The 16,871-nt window shown below is 46.3% G+C and overlaps 1 protein-coding gene across 1 annotated transcript in view; it reads left to right on the forward strand.

The window, feature by feature from the left end:
- The first annotated feature begins 4,768 nt into the window (after positions 1 to 4,768).
- The window catches only part of CRB2 (crumbs cell polarity complex component 2), a 30,892-nt gene continuing 18,789 nt past the window's right edge, over positions 4,769 to 16,871 (forward strand). The window contains exons 1-3 of the mRNA XM_030286832.4: positions 4,769 to 5,014; positions 13,927 to 14,622; positions 16,336 to 16,531. Coding sequence (XP_030142692.4) covers positions 4,942 to 5,014; positions 13,927 to 14,622; positions 16,336 to 16,531 — 965 coding nt within the window. The 5' untranslated portion in view covers positions 4,769 to 4,941. The remainder of the gene's footprint in view (positions 5,015 to 13,926; positions 14,623 to 16,335; positions 16,532 to 16,871) is intronic.

A 16,871-nucleotide genomic window follows, 5' to 3' on the forward strand; every position in this document is an offset into this window, starting at 1 on the left:
ATTTGGAGATAATAGAGGTGTTTAGTGTTCATTGAGGTGCAAATACATAAGAGTGAGCCCCACATCTGTGGAATGTTGGAGAACATTACTCATTCCTCAACATCTGGCACATTCGTGATCTGCATCCATTTTAGTTCCTGCCACCTACCATGGTGACAAGGTCCAGTTTTCCCAGAGGCCTTATTACTGAGCAGACTGTGTGTGAAGTCTGTGGAGGAAAAGCAGAGATTGCAGCTGGAAGGAAAATGAGGCAGAGCTTGCTGATTTTATGCAGACTCCAAAGGTGTAATTTCCATGGCAGAGATAGATGTCAGACAGGATTTTGAGGCTACACTCTTCTTCAGAGCTCACACGGTGCACCTGGATGTGTTTGTTTTTCAGGTCCAAAATTCTCTATTCTCCCACTCCCCTGTTTGGCCTTCCTGGAATACAAACTTCAGCAGTAGGAGGTTCCTTCAGCCGGGCTGCACTGCCGGGCAGCCTCCCTCCCTCTGGCTCCGAGTGTCGGTCCCTTTGGCTTTCCCCTGAAGCCCAGCCTAGCTCCAGGGCTCTGGCAATGCGGAGCTCTGCAGCAAACACGGCTAATCCAACCTCTGCTGGCTGCTTTGGGGCTGGGAGCACAGACCTGCTCACCAGAGCCTCCCTGAGCCCCCTGGGAAGCGGCTATTTACAAATGCCTTGGATCATTTGTGACAAAAACAGCAGCAAAAAGGCCACTCGATAGTCATCTCGCCTTCAAAACACCCTCAGATCCTGGCAATGCACTGGCACATCCTTCCTGCTGTAACATTTTACTGCAGAACATCTTGCCTGAGACCCTTTTTACACTGTTTTGGCTGCCTTCTGTTAGGTGATCAACATTCTCATCTCCCCCTCTGCCAGAGAGGCCCCTTGGAAGGGAATCACCTCCACTGGGCAGCTGTAAGCAGGGAAGAGGATTAAAGTGCATGAAGTTGACCTGCAGCAGTCCAGCGGGGTCTCACATAGATCAAAGGCTACATCCATGGTCAGAGCCCAACTTCCGTGTCTTCCTCAAGAGAGAGCTTGGCAGGAGTGTGGCCCTGTCTTAACCACAGCCTGGTCTGTGTGTGTTTGAATGGTTTATCTGTTGGAGAGGAAGGCATGGGTGCTGTGCACGTGCTGGATATCTTTGTTATGGTCCTTACAATCAGCTCTTTTTTGGAATGAAGCGTGTCATGAAGATCTCTGAACAAGCAGCCCATGCTGCCAGGCTGAGGAGGTGATTTCAGACCTCAGGCAAGCATGTTTACATCGCCTTTGTCCTCTGGACTGCCCTCCTCCTCTTCCTCAGCACTGCAATTTTATCTGATGATCACGCTCCAGGAAAGTGAGACTGTGCCGGAGCTCTGCACACCCGTGCCAGTGCCCAGACAACGACCCTCTTGCTCTGCCTTGTGAACCCACTTTTTCCACTGCCATTTCTCAAGACTGACCAATGTCACAGGCTCGGGACTCTGGCATTTACCAGACAGCATGATTTGCTTGCCAGCAGTTCTGATTAGCAGTGATAGGAAACAAAATTTATTGTGTCTAAAAAATGCAATTAGGATGTCTCAAGACTGGACATTTTGTGTGATTTTGCCAGATTTTAATAGCAGCTTTAAAGTTTTGGCTCACAGCGCAAACTGTGCCTTGGCTGCTGTGCTGTGGGGATGTTGCAATACATCTTGCAGTGTCCAGGGTGCTGCTGGCACAGTTCTGCAGCAGTTCGGGATGTGTCCAGTTGCTCTGGTTCCTCAGTGCTGCTGGAAGGTTCATTTCTTTCCAGCTCGCCTGTTTTCCCTCGGGGGCCTTTGGCAACTTTGGCAGTGCAGAAGGGACATCTAGTGGGCTGATGGGAGAGTGGGGACAGTGCCTGTTCAGGGCAGCAGGAGAGAGCCAATTTCCAGTTAGAGACTGGACTCTGAGGAACCCTCCAGCATTACAGCACCAAATTGTATGTAAACATTTCAGTGTACAGAATTGGCCTGCGAGTCTGAAGGCTTGAAATTCCAAAACTTATGGAGTTTTAAAAAATATTCCTGATGCTTTTCAGCAGTGTCAGAAAACAGGAGAGTGTATGGAAGCAGTCAAGTCTGGCACAGTTTTTGAGTGGAACTGGAAGTTTTTTTCTTTAGTGACTCAACTTCCCAAGGCTGCAGCCACTTTTAGTATGGACTGCTTTGTATAATGTTGTGCCCAATGACCCTTAGAGGACAAAGTTGGGGGAAAAAAATCATGACTGTTGCTGTTAGCTTCCATTGTTCAATTCAGTAGAATAGATTTGTGCCCAGTGGTTCCAGGACCGTGAGGAGGGAAGGTGAGGCTCTGTCCTCTGTGGCAGTTACAGTGTGCACGTGACAGGAGAGAGGAATGGCTTTATTTGTACCACTGATATTTGCCGGCCTGTCACATGTCTCCAGTATCCAATCTGCAGTATTAGGATTATTTTAAGCTCTGTGTGAGGAAAGATTGTGAAACTCATGCGAGTGTACATTGTTCTTTGAGTGAAAAGCAGACTTTTTCTGAGGTTCTTTGGTATATGATTCTCTCTGATACTTTGTAGAAAGATGTATAAGATTGTTTTATGACCAGTGTACAGAAAAGTATAGAATAAGTGGACAGGAAGGTTCTGCTGAGTACCCCAACCTACTTTCTCCTTTTTCCTCTAATCCAGCTTGCCCACTGCTGCCCCATTTCTATGGCGTGCATTTCCGGCTTGCGAAGGTTCCTGCTTCAGGCTGAGAATAGAAGCCTTGCTGTTATGCTGTCCTTAAATCTCTCATAATGAGTGTTACACCAAGGAAAGCAGCTGTGTCCTTTGGCTCTAGTTGTAATGCTATGTTAAAGAGCAGATTATGGTGACGTTGGATGGCAGCGATGCGGAGGTAGCACAAACCATGACCAGTTTGGGGAAGGCTTTAGCAAGGATGACTAAGGACTTGGAGCTTATGCTTTAGATAACAAATCCACCCAGTTGTGCTCTTTTGGAAATGTAGTCAAGCCTAACAAATCAGGGCCTTAACAGAGTTGCATTAGGGTCCTTTAATTGGACTAAGCTTGTTAATACCCACATTGGCTTTCGTATGCCCTGGGGTCCAGCACAGGAATGGTTTGCTCTTTATGCTGGCAAAATCTCATAAAATTGCAGCCATGAACAGTGATAAAATTACATCCTAATGTCCTCACAGGTAGACAATGGATTAAGGTGTTCTGATTATTATGAGGAAGTTGGATGTAACTGTTTTCCTCTTCCCTCAGTATGACTAGTGTGAAAGACTCTGTCATGGCTCTGTCCAGGGCTTGGGGTGTGACAGGCCACACAGCACAGCAGGAACAGCAGGGCTGCACAGACCTCAGCCTCTGTGGGACGACCTCCACTTTCTGTGTGGGGGTTTGGCATACTTATTCTGTTTCATGAAAGCTGAGCAGGTCCTTCAGGTAGTCCTAGAAGTCATAAATTGCCATGGGTTAGGTGTGTTTTCCAGGTGTTGTGAAGCATTGCACTACTTGACTTACAGCAGTGCCTGGCTAAGAATGGTGCTTTGTTGCCATGTTAATTGTGCAATGATTCATATGTTTTTGCTGGGATTTGGAAAAGGTGGATTGTTGAGAGCATAATTCACACAGGTGAGGCAAAAATATTCTGAGCAGAAAGATTCTGCACACGTCAGTGTTTGGTTACATCCCCTGACAGCAAAACCAGAGTCTAAGGAGACAGAAATGAGTTCCAGATGGTTGTAGTAACTGGCAAGAAACTAATACTGAGGCTGATCTTGAGAAAACAGACTGAGGACACCAGAGATGAAAGAGGGGGCAGGGTGGTCCAGATAAGGTTGATAACACATGATATATCATCTTTGGGGCATTCCAAGGCAGGACAGTGAGATGAACCATTTGTTCCTGAACTGTAGAGTCTGGGTGGTGGAAAGACTCTTGCTGTGGCTGTTCTGCTTCTGCACTGAAGGTAAAACCCCTGCAGTAACTATCCCATTTCCATGCACAAATCCCACCAGCCTCTGCTGCCCTGCAGTGATGCTGGGATAATGCAGATTACTCACTGTAATTTTGTTCTTGTTTTCTTCATGTGCAGCCTAGGTGTGTTTGCACTAATTCATTGCTATCTTGCATATTTCTAGTTTAAACTAGGAATTTGTCTGGAATCTTACCTGTGTTCTATTTTTAGTTGTTAGTGAAGGGTGAGGCAATGTACTTAATTCTCATTACAGTTAGTTTAATCCAATTGTGATGTGGATTTAGAGAGACTTAGTAGGTCTCAGCTGAGTGTGGGCTGTCTTTTTCCAGTTACTGTCATTAAACAATGCACACTGATAACTTTTTCCACTTCTAAAACTGAACCCGTGTATCTAAAGGTGGTGTGATTTGGTGCCTGTGGTTTGCACCTCTGTTGATTTCTGTAATTGTTCCTCAGTTGGGAAGAGGGTTCCTGTACATTTTATGAGTTCGCCTGACCTGTGGTATCACCCATCTTGATGAGACAGTAGTAAAGATTAATGTGGACTAACTCTGCTTTTTGGGGTTAACAGAGTGCTTTTGTCTTATTTCTCTTTGAACATGGCAGCTTCTCTCAGAAAACTCTGTTCGATGCTCCTGCGGAGTTTGTCCGTGTGAGCCGATACAGAGCTCGGCATCCTCCGGAGAGCCTCGGGGCGGGCTCTGAGGCGTGTGGGGGCCAGCCCAGGTGTGTTGCCGGCGCTGGGGGCAGAGCCGCTGCGGTTGCCGGGCAGGGCCGCAGTCCGCTCCGCGCGATCCAGGCGGGCTTTGCGGGCTGCGGGCTGCGGGCTCTGTCCGCGGGCTCGGTGCTGCTGCGGCCCGGGGAGCGCCCGCCCCGCGCCGTGATGTGGCCACAGGAGGGGCTTGCTGGCCTCCAGCTCCTGTCTCTCCCCGGAGGGCTTTAGAACGGCCACTCTTACGTTTGTCATGGAATTAAAGAAAACTACCTCCCGGCCATACAGTGCTGCTCTCCTGCTGCCACTTTTCCTCTTGTTCTGGGGTAAGTTTTTGTCTTCTGTGCCTGATTCTTACCCAGCTACTATGCAATAACTTTGGATCAAATCTGTGACCCGCCCTTATATTGAACAAATTGGCATCTTACAGGTAGATTTGTAGCCTGAAAACTTTTGTCAGGAAGATAAATAGGCATTTCATTCTAGACGTGTTGTTCCTTCTGTTTATTTCTTGCCTCTTTTCCTCTCTCTCCCTGTGCACATGTATATTTGCATTTATTCACAAGAACTAAATAATTAAGTATTCATATAAATAAGTATTTACCTATTATAGTAACCCACCTTCTCCATTGGAAAGGTCTGAATATTTTGGTTGTGCTCACACAGAAGAAACACAGACCTTTATTTCCATCCTATATGCTCAAGAAATACATCTGAGCACAATAGGATGGTACCTAGGGGAGTGTAGTGCCAGATACATCTGGTACAAAATGTGGAGGGAGATCACAGGACAGGAGTGTCTCCACTTAGAATTTGGAAAAAGCAGATCCATCCTCAAAGTGCAAGAAGCAATGAGGTAACAAAAGAGTCTATGGGGAGTTGTTTTATTTTGTGGGTTTTTTCCACACTGAAGACTTATTTTATAGCCAAAGAATCTGCTTGAGTACGCTGAGATTCTCAAAATTCCCAAGACCCTGTCTTTGGGTTCCATTGACACCCTTGTTTAAAATATCTCATGTTCCCTGAAAAAGATATCTCTGTTTCTTCTGGAATAGATGCCTAGAAATCTGCTGGGCCTAGACATCTGTTTTAGTCATCTAGGGATTATAAGGTCATGTCAGGAACATGTCCAGCCTTTTACTGGAAAGTATGATTGGGATTGGACTGGTCTCCTTATCCTGCCCTCAGCACGGCCAGGACAGTTACCTGTAGCTGCAAGTCAGGTTTGGTTCCCACTGAGCAAGTACAGGTATGATCCAGGACATGAAGAAATGAATGTAAAATAGGAGAACATTGAGAAAACACAGTCAGGGCCTTTTCTCTGCTTGTTTCTGCTGAACGTGACACTGTGCATTTTTTTGCATTAATAGGTGATGTTTATGTAATTTTTGAGATTTGGAGAAAATTTTCAGCTTTTCATCTGATTCCCCAACAGTCTTTTTTTCCTTCTGAAGCCTCCTAAGTTTCTGTTGCTCTGACCACCTCAGACCATGAATGTGAAAGTCAAAATATGTTGTGATTTTTGTCTTTTTTGGGTTTTTTTTCTCTTCTTTGTACCAGTTTCTTTGTCTGGTGTGTTTGCTCCAAGTGCCTGGAATTCCTCTGGCCACAGGGAAGCAGCAGGACTGTCTTTTGTATCTAGTAACCATAGCTACTGGTTTGGAGTGTGAAGCAATTACGGTGGCTTTGTGCTGGGCAGAGGCAAGGCCGGTGCACGGAGGGATCTCCCGCATGGGGCTGCCAGGCCGTGGCTCGGGGGGTTGGGGCTCTTTGCCCGCTGCACTTGTGGCTTTTCACTCCTGGAGAAAGCTCTTCTCTGGAGCACTGATTTAGTGAGAACTTGGTGCTCTTTTGAGTGCAGGTGGGTGACTCTTCTTGCTGGAGCCAGCAGAGCTCGAGGGAAGTGCTGATTTTCATAGTCTTTTCACCTGCTCCTATTTTGCAAGGGGAATTCTGACAGATTTGAACTGGAGTGAATGGTGCTATTTAGGTAGCACTTGCAGGTTTTTAAGGCCATAAAGAAATGTCTTTTCTTGCCCTTATAAATCGTCACTACTTTTATTTCTAATTGACTGGGTCTAAATGTCATTGAAGCAGAGAGTGCCTAAGCTACTTGTTCAAAATTTTGGTGGAAATCCTGAGAATGCAGTTGACCTGGTGCAATCTGTACCCATCAGAGCATCCTGCAGGCAGATCCTCACAATCTGCAGTTGTTTAAAAGAAACCCCTGAGGGGCAGAGCCTGCACCTCCCCTTTTACTGCTGCTGCCTGTGTAATGGGAACACAATAGAATAGCTCCCAGCTAATTCCTTGTCTTTAAAAGAGATTCTGGAGGGCTGAAGGAGTGTCTTCTCACTTCTGTTCCCACAGCTCCAGCCGTCTGCAGGCACAGGAATTCACATACCTTCTGCCTGGAAGATGCTTTGGACACCTGCTGAGGGAGAGCATGTGCAAGACAAACCTTTTCTGCTATCAGCTCTAATGCCAGCTCTTGAGATTAGCTCGGACACAGGGACAGTTTAAGTCTTACTTCAAAACTGGGGAACAAACAACACAAATCTTTCCAGCTGTTTTGTTCATTTTCAGTATATTTAAATAAGAATTGGAAATTAAAGCCTGTGACTCACTCTGGTGAACTGAATACACAGGAAAGTCCCTGTCCCAGTGTTTGATCTGTGGAAATGGCTGAAAGATCAGAGAATATGTAAAGCATGAAGGTCAGCTTGGAGGAGTGTTCATTAAGGGAAAATACTGGGCACAGAAGATCAAAGAGTTATGGTGGCAATATATTCAATGCTGTCATAAACCAGGGATTCATAGCTCCTGTCTTCTTCCCAGTTCTAGAAGAATGATAATAGGAGTTACACCTTCAAATCTGCAGTAAAACTGTGAGCAGATAATGAGCACAAGCTAGCTGGCTTGTTCTGTGGTAAGAATGAGTCCAATTCCCTGAAGTGGTATTTCTCACTAATGCTGTTAATGCCTTGGGCCGTGATGTTGGCACTGCTGGGCCCCGTGGATTGGTGCCCACTGTTTGGCACCTTTTAGCAATTCACTGGGCAAACTGGGGGGCAGAGAGCCAGGAATAACCATCCTCCTTCTTTGAGGGGGTAAATATTCTGCGTATTTCACAAGAACAACCTGAGCCACACTTCTCGTGCCTGAATAAATGGAAGTCTAGGTCTAGGCTTTTCTAAATTCTAAACAAGTATTTTACACCAGTAGGCTGTGTACATATATCTGGCATGAAAAACTCTGTCACAACAAAAACCTCATGTACAAATGTGAAGTGGAATTTGTTGGTCTCAAGTAACAAAGAGAAACAATGTCAGAAGCAGTCTGAGAAGTGATGGACACACCATATCTGGGTAAAACTGTAATCTGGCCTGTGTGCAAGAATGTGAGGAGATGCCTTGAAGTTGGTATTTGGCTGAGACACTGGCCTTGGGTGTTTAACCCACCAAAACTCTCCAAGAGACATCAAAGTCATGAATAGTGAGGCTCTTTTTAAAACTGACTTTTCCAAAAGGCGCTCTTGGCATTGCTGGGATCCCTGGCATTTTGTCAGGCCATTTATTCAGTATTGTCTTAGAAGTCCTGCCTGCTGATTGCCAGTGCTACTTTTGGATTAGCTAATCTTTATTTTCAGGGTTTGTGGTTTTTTAGTCATAGTGCCATGTCCTGCTTCACATAAATTATCAGATGATAATAAGATGATACCCGGAGACAGTAACAATAATGTTTCATTTCAACCGGCAGATATATCTCAGAATCCTTTCTGCCATTTAAAAAATGAGGAGGAAGATCTTGACTGTGGGCCTCAGAGTCACCAAGTTACTGCAGCAGAGCTGGGTGGTGGGAAGCTGCTGCAGCCCAGGGGCTTAGCAATTGTGATCAAACATTGGTATTTTGGAGGGTTTCCCATTCCCACATCTCCTTTTCTGAGGCTAAATAGAAAAGCCTGCTGTTAAAGCAGCTGTCACAAGTGCCACTACTGTGTTAAACAGGACAGGGAATACAGTTTATGGAATCTTTTGGGGTAGGTGAAATATCACTGCCAATTATTAGCACATCATGAGCTTGTCAGCAGTCTCAGAGAGTCACGGCCATGTTTTCTGGTGCTGGTATTGCTCAGAGCAGATGCTTAGCTCAGGTCTGGATAGAAAGGTTTTAATCTCTGTGTGTCAAGAAAGAAATGGGGCTTATAAAGCCCTAGGGATGTGTGAAGCCACCTGAAGGGGCCTTGTACCCTGAGCAGGTACATGGAAGGTGCTTCCTGAAAAAGTATTTGGTTTTATCCTGCCATTTTCTTCCACAGCTGTCCTTCCAAAGTGAGCAGGGGTGGGGAAGAGAGGGTGGATATGAAAGCCCCTTTTCAAGGCTGTTCATTTCCCTTTCTGCTTGTGTGGATCCTGGGAACAAAGTGTGTCCCCTTTCACTAATCCTTTACACTGACCAGGACAGGGAAAGATCAGCAGAGGTCAGCAGGGATTTACTAATATAAGCACATGCCTTCCTGTTGTCATGGAGACCTAACTCTCCATTCCTTTATTCCTCTTTATTCAGAGTTTATTTAGTAGTTGTGTTGCTCTGAATTCTTCTGGTGGAAGGGTTCCTTTTCTACTCTTGGCTTTAGGATTATTCTCCAGTGAGAGGTGTGCTGGGATGAGCAGCAGGAGCACAGCCTGACTGGTGAGAATTGCCCCAGGCTGGGGTTTGACCAGTCGTGGTTTTGGAAATTGGATATCCCTCAAGCTCCGTGATTGTTGTGGTGCAGCTGGCACCTGTGTGCTCTGAGAATCCTGCTGTTCTCACCTCTTGGTTGTAAATTGGGGTGGTTTTTTTCAGTTATTATACTGAGTAGGGCAGGTGAAAAACATCTGAAGAAGCTTCTTTCCACTTGAGGTGGATCTAGCTTGTCCAAGCTCATATTCAGATCTACTAGGCCAGGAAATAACATTCTGGCAGCCTGACTTTTCTGGGAGCTGTGTCTGTGGTTGTGACTGTTGTGCACAGGTGATGATGGTACATTTTCATACTTCACCATGTCCATGTGCATGGACAGGTATTCAGGGACGGGGATTTCCCGTAGGTACCGCTGCCTCTGCTCTGGTTTTTGTTCTGTCCTTCAGTACAAAAGGAAACTGCGAGAACCCAGTGCTGCCTCTTCCCTGCTGGAATTGTACGTGATCAGTAAGACACCTTTAAGGTAGTTATCAGTGCAGCACTGAGCAGCTTCTAGGAGGTCAGGAGTGTCTGCAGATTGACTACATCCATCCTCTATCAGTTACCCAAGACTCTGAGAAAACAAACTTGTGAAAACCAAACCCCCAAAATAGAAGCCAGTGAGTAATACTAAAGCAGCATCTCCAATCACAGAAATAATTGCCTAACTTCTCATTAATTTCTGATTTTTTTGTGGTCAAAATACTCGTTGTTGCAACTTTGACAAGATCACATAGTTCAGATATAAAGTATAAGATTATTAAAGTCAATTATTAAAACAGAGCCTGGTACTACGCCTTGTTTGCCTTAAAGTGTTACAAAAGGTCACAAACCTCATGGCTTGGGGAAAATCTTTGTCAGCTACCTTTAAAGTGTAAACCCAGCCCTGTCCTGGGCTCAATGAATGCTTTATATGGGACTCTGGTAGCCTTTGAAGTTCCTCCTAATCCACCCCTAAATGTCTGGAACTGTTCTTCAAAGGAGCTGTGGTCTCCTCCAGTTTCAATTCAGCATAGGCTTGCAGGGTGGTATGATTATAATACACTTCTAATTATTTTTTTCCTTACAAATATCACTAATTTGTATTTTTCTTGTGAAACATAAAGAAAAACTTCCGAATGTCGTTGTTAATCCAGCAACAACTACTTTGGTGAAAAACTAGAAACTTGTCATTCAGTGATTTCCTTGACCTGATTTTCACAGTATTCATGAAACAGCATGATCTGAACTACATGTTTTCATGGTTGATATATTGTGCAGGAAGAAAAACTAATTTATTCATTTTTCTTATTAACATTTGGTGCATATTAATGTGCTATTCACATTCATATATTAATCTATTCCAAAACTGAGAACAGTAAGTGTATGCCCTAGGACTGATGGTTGAAAAGAATAAAATCATCAGATGTGCTCTTTGTCAAGCCAGACGTTCAGCACTGCCATGGAAGGAGTATTAGGGTTGGAATACATTCCCACAGGGCCATGTTTTGTCCTTGGGAAATATTCCATATTAGTACAGGCGTGCTGGGTACAGGGGACTGTGTGATACAGGGTGGGGTTTGTGCTGTGAGTGTGCCTGAAGCCTCCAGTGAGGCAGTCAAACACGTGGGGGATTTTCTGCCAGCTGCAGTTCACAGAATAATTTGCAGTTATTTAGATAAGTTGTATTTCTTGTGATTTACACTGCATTGTCCTCAGCCTGCTCCATGCATGCCCTGTGAGTATTGCCGTGTTACTTCAGGATATCTGTTCCAGAAAATGAACATTTTCCTCCAAAATGCTGTCCTGCTGAAGTACATCTATTAACCAGTGCTATTGTTCATGGTCGCAGTGAGTTTTGAGCAGACCAGAGTTCTCCCTGTTCCTTCACTGCTGTCTTTGCACTTATTAGGGAAGCTTTGTGCTGTCTGTGGTTGAGCTATATGATGGGCCAAACCAGAAAAGGTACAAAAAGGTGTGTCTGTTGTGAAAGAACTTTGAGAAAGGCAGGAAATAGCAAAGGGCTCTGATGTTTAGCTTTATTTGCAAAAGAGCATTTTGCCTGTGTTCTTCTCATGGAAGCAGAAAGCCACACGTGAGCCTTGGCAGTGACTCAGCCTGGCTGTGCCAGCAGTGCCTGGGGATTCTGTGGAAATGGCAATTTCTTTGCTGGTGGAGTGTGCTGCAGCTCCTTCCCAACATGCACCAGACTCCTTTTTTTGTCCCAAACTGTGCTCCTGGCCTCCGGAAAGTGCAGGCAGGGGCCGGTTACTCATTAAGCCTACAAAGGCTCATATCTCCTGCCTAGTAAAGCTCTTTTGCGAATAGTTTCCTGGGCTTCCACTCTAATTGCCACAGAGATTCCAGGCAGATTCCGTCATCCTTGTTTTCTGCCTGACTAGGAATCTGAGAATAAAAGGGTTGATGGCAGAATAATGGGATTGCTGGACAGTTCGGGGCTCAGCAGCTCTCCCCAGCATCACATGAGAGGGGAAGGGAGGGGTGGGCCATGGAGATGATGCTGGGAAGAGAAAGGGCTGCCTAAATCCCTGAGCACCCTCCCCCAGCAGCACTGCCTCTTAAAAGAAGACTTAAAAACACTACAGTCTTTGGTGGGAGGCATCTGGGGGAGGTCAGGCCAGGGGCAGGCTTTTGTAAACCGAAGTCTCCTATAAATCCCTTTCAGGCCCTGAAGTCGGTGACTCCACCTTCAGGTACAAAAAGACTGAGAAGCTGATGGGGCAGAGTTGCTAGAACACCACTGACACAGATTAACTACCGGAGGTGGATAAGGAGCAGGGCAAACTGCCTAAAACTGGGCCAGGATAGTGCTGGCAGCAGTGAGAGGATGTGGAGATCAGCTGGGGAGCAATGCTGGGGAGCTGAGGGAGCTGCAGGGATGTGGGATCCTGCCCTCTCTCCACCTGCAGCTTTGTGGGGTTCACAGAGCCTGAGGCCTGTCACTGCCTGGGCCATGGCTACAAAGAGAGGGCAGCAAAAAGGGTGAAGAGCTGCTTGCCCAAAGGCTTGGAGTGATGGCTTGACTTCCAGCACCAGGGAAGTCTGGATTGTCTCACCAGTAGCAATTTCTCAGAAGCTTTATCTGTGCTTTGAGACCATTTCTCATAGACATTTTCCAAACATCTGCTATATAGTTGTTTGCAGAGTTACTTCCAAGTTTGGATGTTTCATAACACTTACAGAGGAATCAGGCTGGGCTATCTCTACCACATAGCTTCTCTCTTATTTATCTTGGAACTGAGCAGAATGAAAAGCTCTGATCTCAGAAGGCCACAGTGGGATGAGGTGCTAATGACTTGCCTTTGTAGAAGTCGAAGTTCTCTGTTTCCACTGCCTTTGTCCCTTTATTTAATTTTTTGTTGGTTTATTCTTTTGGAAAGTGCTTAATTGTGGCATTGAATCCAGGATATGTATCCTAATTCTAACATAAAGACCGTTATCTCCTGTCCCCTGGGCTGTCCTGCCCTTTGGCCAATCTGCTCCTTGTTTTACAAAGTAAATTTAAAATTCCTTTTGGAAAAGAAATGAGGATTCCTCCTATTGTTCCATTCTGCTCCATTTGAAATATCTGTTTTGAATACATTTTTTAATATGGTGTATCCTACTTAATCTCATTTATATGAACTAAATTTGCAGTTCAGTGGGCACATCCCATCACATTTCCGGAGGGGGGAGTTGCTTAATGGGGCAAGAGCCTTTTAAACTGCCTTTGAGGGGACAGCAAGGCATTGTGGCTCAGTGTGAATTAACTTTTCACATCCAAATGCTCCCAGATTTAGGGGAATCTCGTCTCGACATTAGTTCCTGATTATCTGGTTGTTAAACTGTGTTTTGGCTCAGCAGGTACTGATCCAAAATGCCATCAGCACGGTGATCTCGGCAGTCTCTGCTCTTCCTTGCTAAAATTGTCCTGCTGTGTAAATTTACATGTCAAACATGAGGAGAGGGTGAGGGTCAGTGGTTATCAACCTGAGCTGCCTGAAGGAATCAGAGACTCTATAAATGTGCCCATTTGGAGTTTGCCTTGCCTTATTTATGGGAGCATCTTCAAGTCACGTCTGGGTTAGCTGAGAAAAAAATTGTATCCCCGGAAGGAGCAGCTGGGACATACAGAGCTGCAGCCAATCCCTGAACTCATCCTGCCTCTCTGGATTTCCAGGCACAAATGCTGTGCCCTGCCAGTGAAAGGGGTCATGGAATTTTACACTAAGTTAATCTCGTGAATGGATTTAAGGTGATATGTGTCACTGCTCTCAAAGTCACTCATGGATGAATAAGCACAAGTAAAATAGTTGGTTTGGCAAGGGATTTTTCATTGCCGCCAAATGAAGGGCTGTTGTCTTCTTTATAGTAAATGTTTGATTCTCCAGTATCATCCTCATCTCCTGGCTAGCGCAGCCTTTTGTTGTGTGGAATTTAGGTGGGCAGTCTCCATGCTGTATGTGGGCACTGGCAGAAATTTTTTCTTTAGAGGTAGAAATTCTGACTAACAGAAAGTCTCTTTTCTCATCAGGAACTTCATACTCTGAAAATGACAGTGGCTGTTCCTCGTCCCCGTGTGAGAATGGGGGGAGCTGTAAGGATTTGGAAGTGGGTTACCAGTGCACCTGCCCTGTGGAGCCTGTAGCCTACACGGGCATAAATTGTGAACTCCTCTATGATGCTTGCACTGAACACGGCTGTCCTGCCCACACGACCTGCACCCGGACTCCAGGACTCCTGGACTACGAGTGTGTGTGCACACCTGGCTCTGCAGGTGCTGGCTGTGTTGGTGTTGATTGCAGGAGCAGCCCTTGCACAGACCCTCGACTGGAGTGTGTGGATAGCCCAACTGGATACAGCTGTAGGTGCCAGCCGGGCCCCGCTGGCGAAGGCTGCCCGGCAGAGAGCTCCGAGTGCTCCAGCCGCCCCTGCCTGAACAACGGCACGTGTGTGGCGGCCGCGGGTGGGTACCGCTGCCTCTGCCGGCCCGGCTTCAGCGGGGCCACCTGCGGGCACGACATCGACGAGTGCGCGTCGGGGCCGTGCCGGAACGGGGCCATCTGCCGGGACAGCGCGGGCGAGTACAGCTGCTTCTGTGTGCCCGGCTTCCAGGGCTCCCACTGCGAGATCGACATCGATGAGTGCGCGTCCCGGCCCTGCCGCAACCAGGGCACCTGCCTCAACCACATGGACCGCTACGAGTGCCGGTGTGCGCCCGGCTATGCAGGTACGGCCTCCGCGGGGCTGCTCCGTGCCTCCGCGGGGCTGCTCAGTGCCTCCGCGGGGCTGCTCCGTGCCTCGCTGCGGCTCTCTGGCCATGGTTCTGAGCAATGCTCTAGGGCTGCTGGCAGCAGCTTCCAGGCAGTGCTTGAGGCTTTGAATTCCGTGTTGCTGTAGGTGTTGAGAGACAGGGGATCCAAGAGTGGACTGAGACTGAACACAGCTATAGGCACAGGGTAGCTGTGATTAGTTCTCAGCATAAAATTAAGGGAGATAATGTAAAAAGATAGTTATCATCAGGAAATGGGTACTTAGTGTTTCCAGGTAAAACTTAGCTCTGCTGACCTGGCCTGTAGTTCTTGGTCCTGTCCAGCAGGATTTTTCCAAGGGAAGTACTTGTCTTTTGGAAAAAAGTGTCTTTTAGCTGGAGATTTCCAATTCTTTCATGCCTTGCGAATGTTTATTTGGCATATGATTTAAGTGTTTCTCTTTTGTGCATCTGTGCTAATGGTGACTCAGAGAGGAATCCACACCTGTGGGTTATCTGTGAGGGAGGCAGTGGGGGGCTCTCCTTCCCCCAGCCCTGCTTATCGGAGTGCAGTGGGGCGGAATGTGGCCGTGCCTGCCTGGTACCACCTCGCACATGAACTTTCTCAGCCTTCCTCCTGTTCACAGACTGAAGTGTTTAAGGAGTTGAGTTGCTGTGAAGGAATGCTGCTGATTACCAGTGGAATGAGGAGAAGTTACAACATTAGGAATGTAGTCCCTGATGCTGACTCACTCTGATAAAAATGAAGAGAGATGAAGGAGAAACAAGACAGATTTTTTTTATGTGGGCCCTGAGGTTACTGGTGATTTTGAGTATCAAGCATAATTCTGTCTTTGCAAATCAGTTTCCTTTTTTATCTTTATGCTGAATCCTCAATTCAGGATTGTGGGATTCCCTGCCAAAGGAGCAATAAAGTGACCCAGGCGTCTGGAGGAGTTTGTTGTGCTTCAAGTTATTCTGATGTCAGTCATGAGGCTTAGCCGTGGGATTTAGTTCTTCATCCAGAGGTTTGAGCACCATTGGCTGGCAAGGCCAGGTTGTTTCCTGGTGCTTGCAGCTGGAATTTGGGTGAAGAAAGTTTTGTGTGGGTATCGAGGGGTTTGAACTAGATTAGGGGGCCCACATTCCACCAGGATTAGGATGGCCATGCCCACTCTGTGGGGAGCCTTTGCCAAGAAGGGCAGATTAGATGGATTGGCAGGTGGCACTGTACTGAGTAAGGTTTGGAGGTGATGCCAGGCCACAGGCAGATCAAAGAGGTGGAATATCGATAAGATAATTGCATAGAAATCTTTCATGAGGTCGTGTGCTGTCAGGGAGGTTGGGACTTTGTACCAAACAGGTGTTACTTGCTGAGACCAGTAGAGGAGCTAGCATTGTATTTTTAATAGGATTTCCCAATAAAATCACTTCCTAACATCAGGTATCCCTGTAGCCCATGTTTTGCACTCCTTTGTGCTTTTTTCCTGGGTATCACAAAGCAAGTTACAAACAATTGAAATAAATGGAATTTATTTTCAGAGAAGCAGGTAGAGATCACTCTGGTAGCCAGCTGGGGTTGATAACTGATGACAAAACAAGATCACTCTTGTGATTTCATCTCACAATTCCAGGCAGCACATATATACTTCTGTGAATTCGTAACAGATATTTTTCTCTTTCTTAACAAAGGTGTGAACTGTGATACTGAAATAGATGAATGTGCTTCAGACCCTTGCCAGAATGGGGCCCTGTGCAATGATCATGTTGGGTTCTACACCTGCACCTGTGCACCAGGTTATCAAGGAGCCCAGTGTGAGGTGGACATCAATGAATGTGAGAGCCAGCCATGCCAGAACAACGGGACATGTCACGACCTCATTAACAGGTGAGAAACCAGTGGTGGGGGGGCAATTAGACATCAGGACTGATCTAAAGGCCTACTCAGTGCAGCCTGTGAAAATCAGAGTAGAAAGCTGTGGGGGGAATTGGATTTAGTGTTTTGTACATTGAGTAGCAATAACAATGATTTGTGGCAATAAGGGAGAAGCCCCCTCCCAGCAGCAGAACTCCAGGAGTGCTTAAAGGAAGGGAGGAACAAACATAGGGAAGTGATTTGCAGAGCATGAACAGCACAGGCAACTGCTGAGAACATGCCTGTGTGTCTGAATTTACGTTTCCCTGGGTAAGGTGTGAACACAAGTGGTGTGAGCATTGACAGCTGAGCT

This window comes from Taeniopygia guttata, chromosome 17 (genome assembly GCF_048771995.1).
Source record: "Taeniopygia guttata chromosome 17, bTaeGut7.mat, whole genome shotgun sequence".
Taxonomy (NCBI): Eukaryota; Metazoa; Chordata; class Aves; order Passeriformes; family Estrildidae; genus Taeniopygia; species Taeniopygia guttata.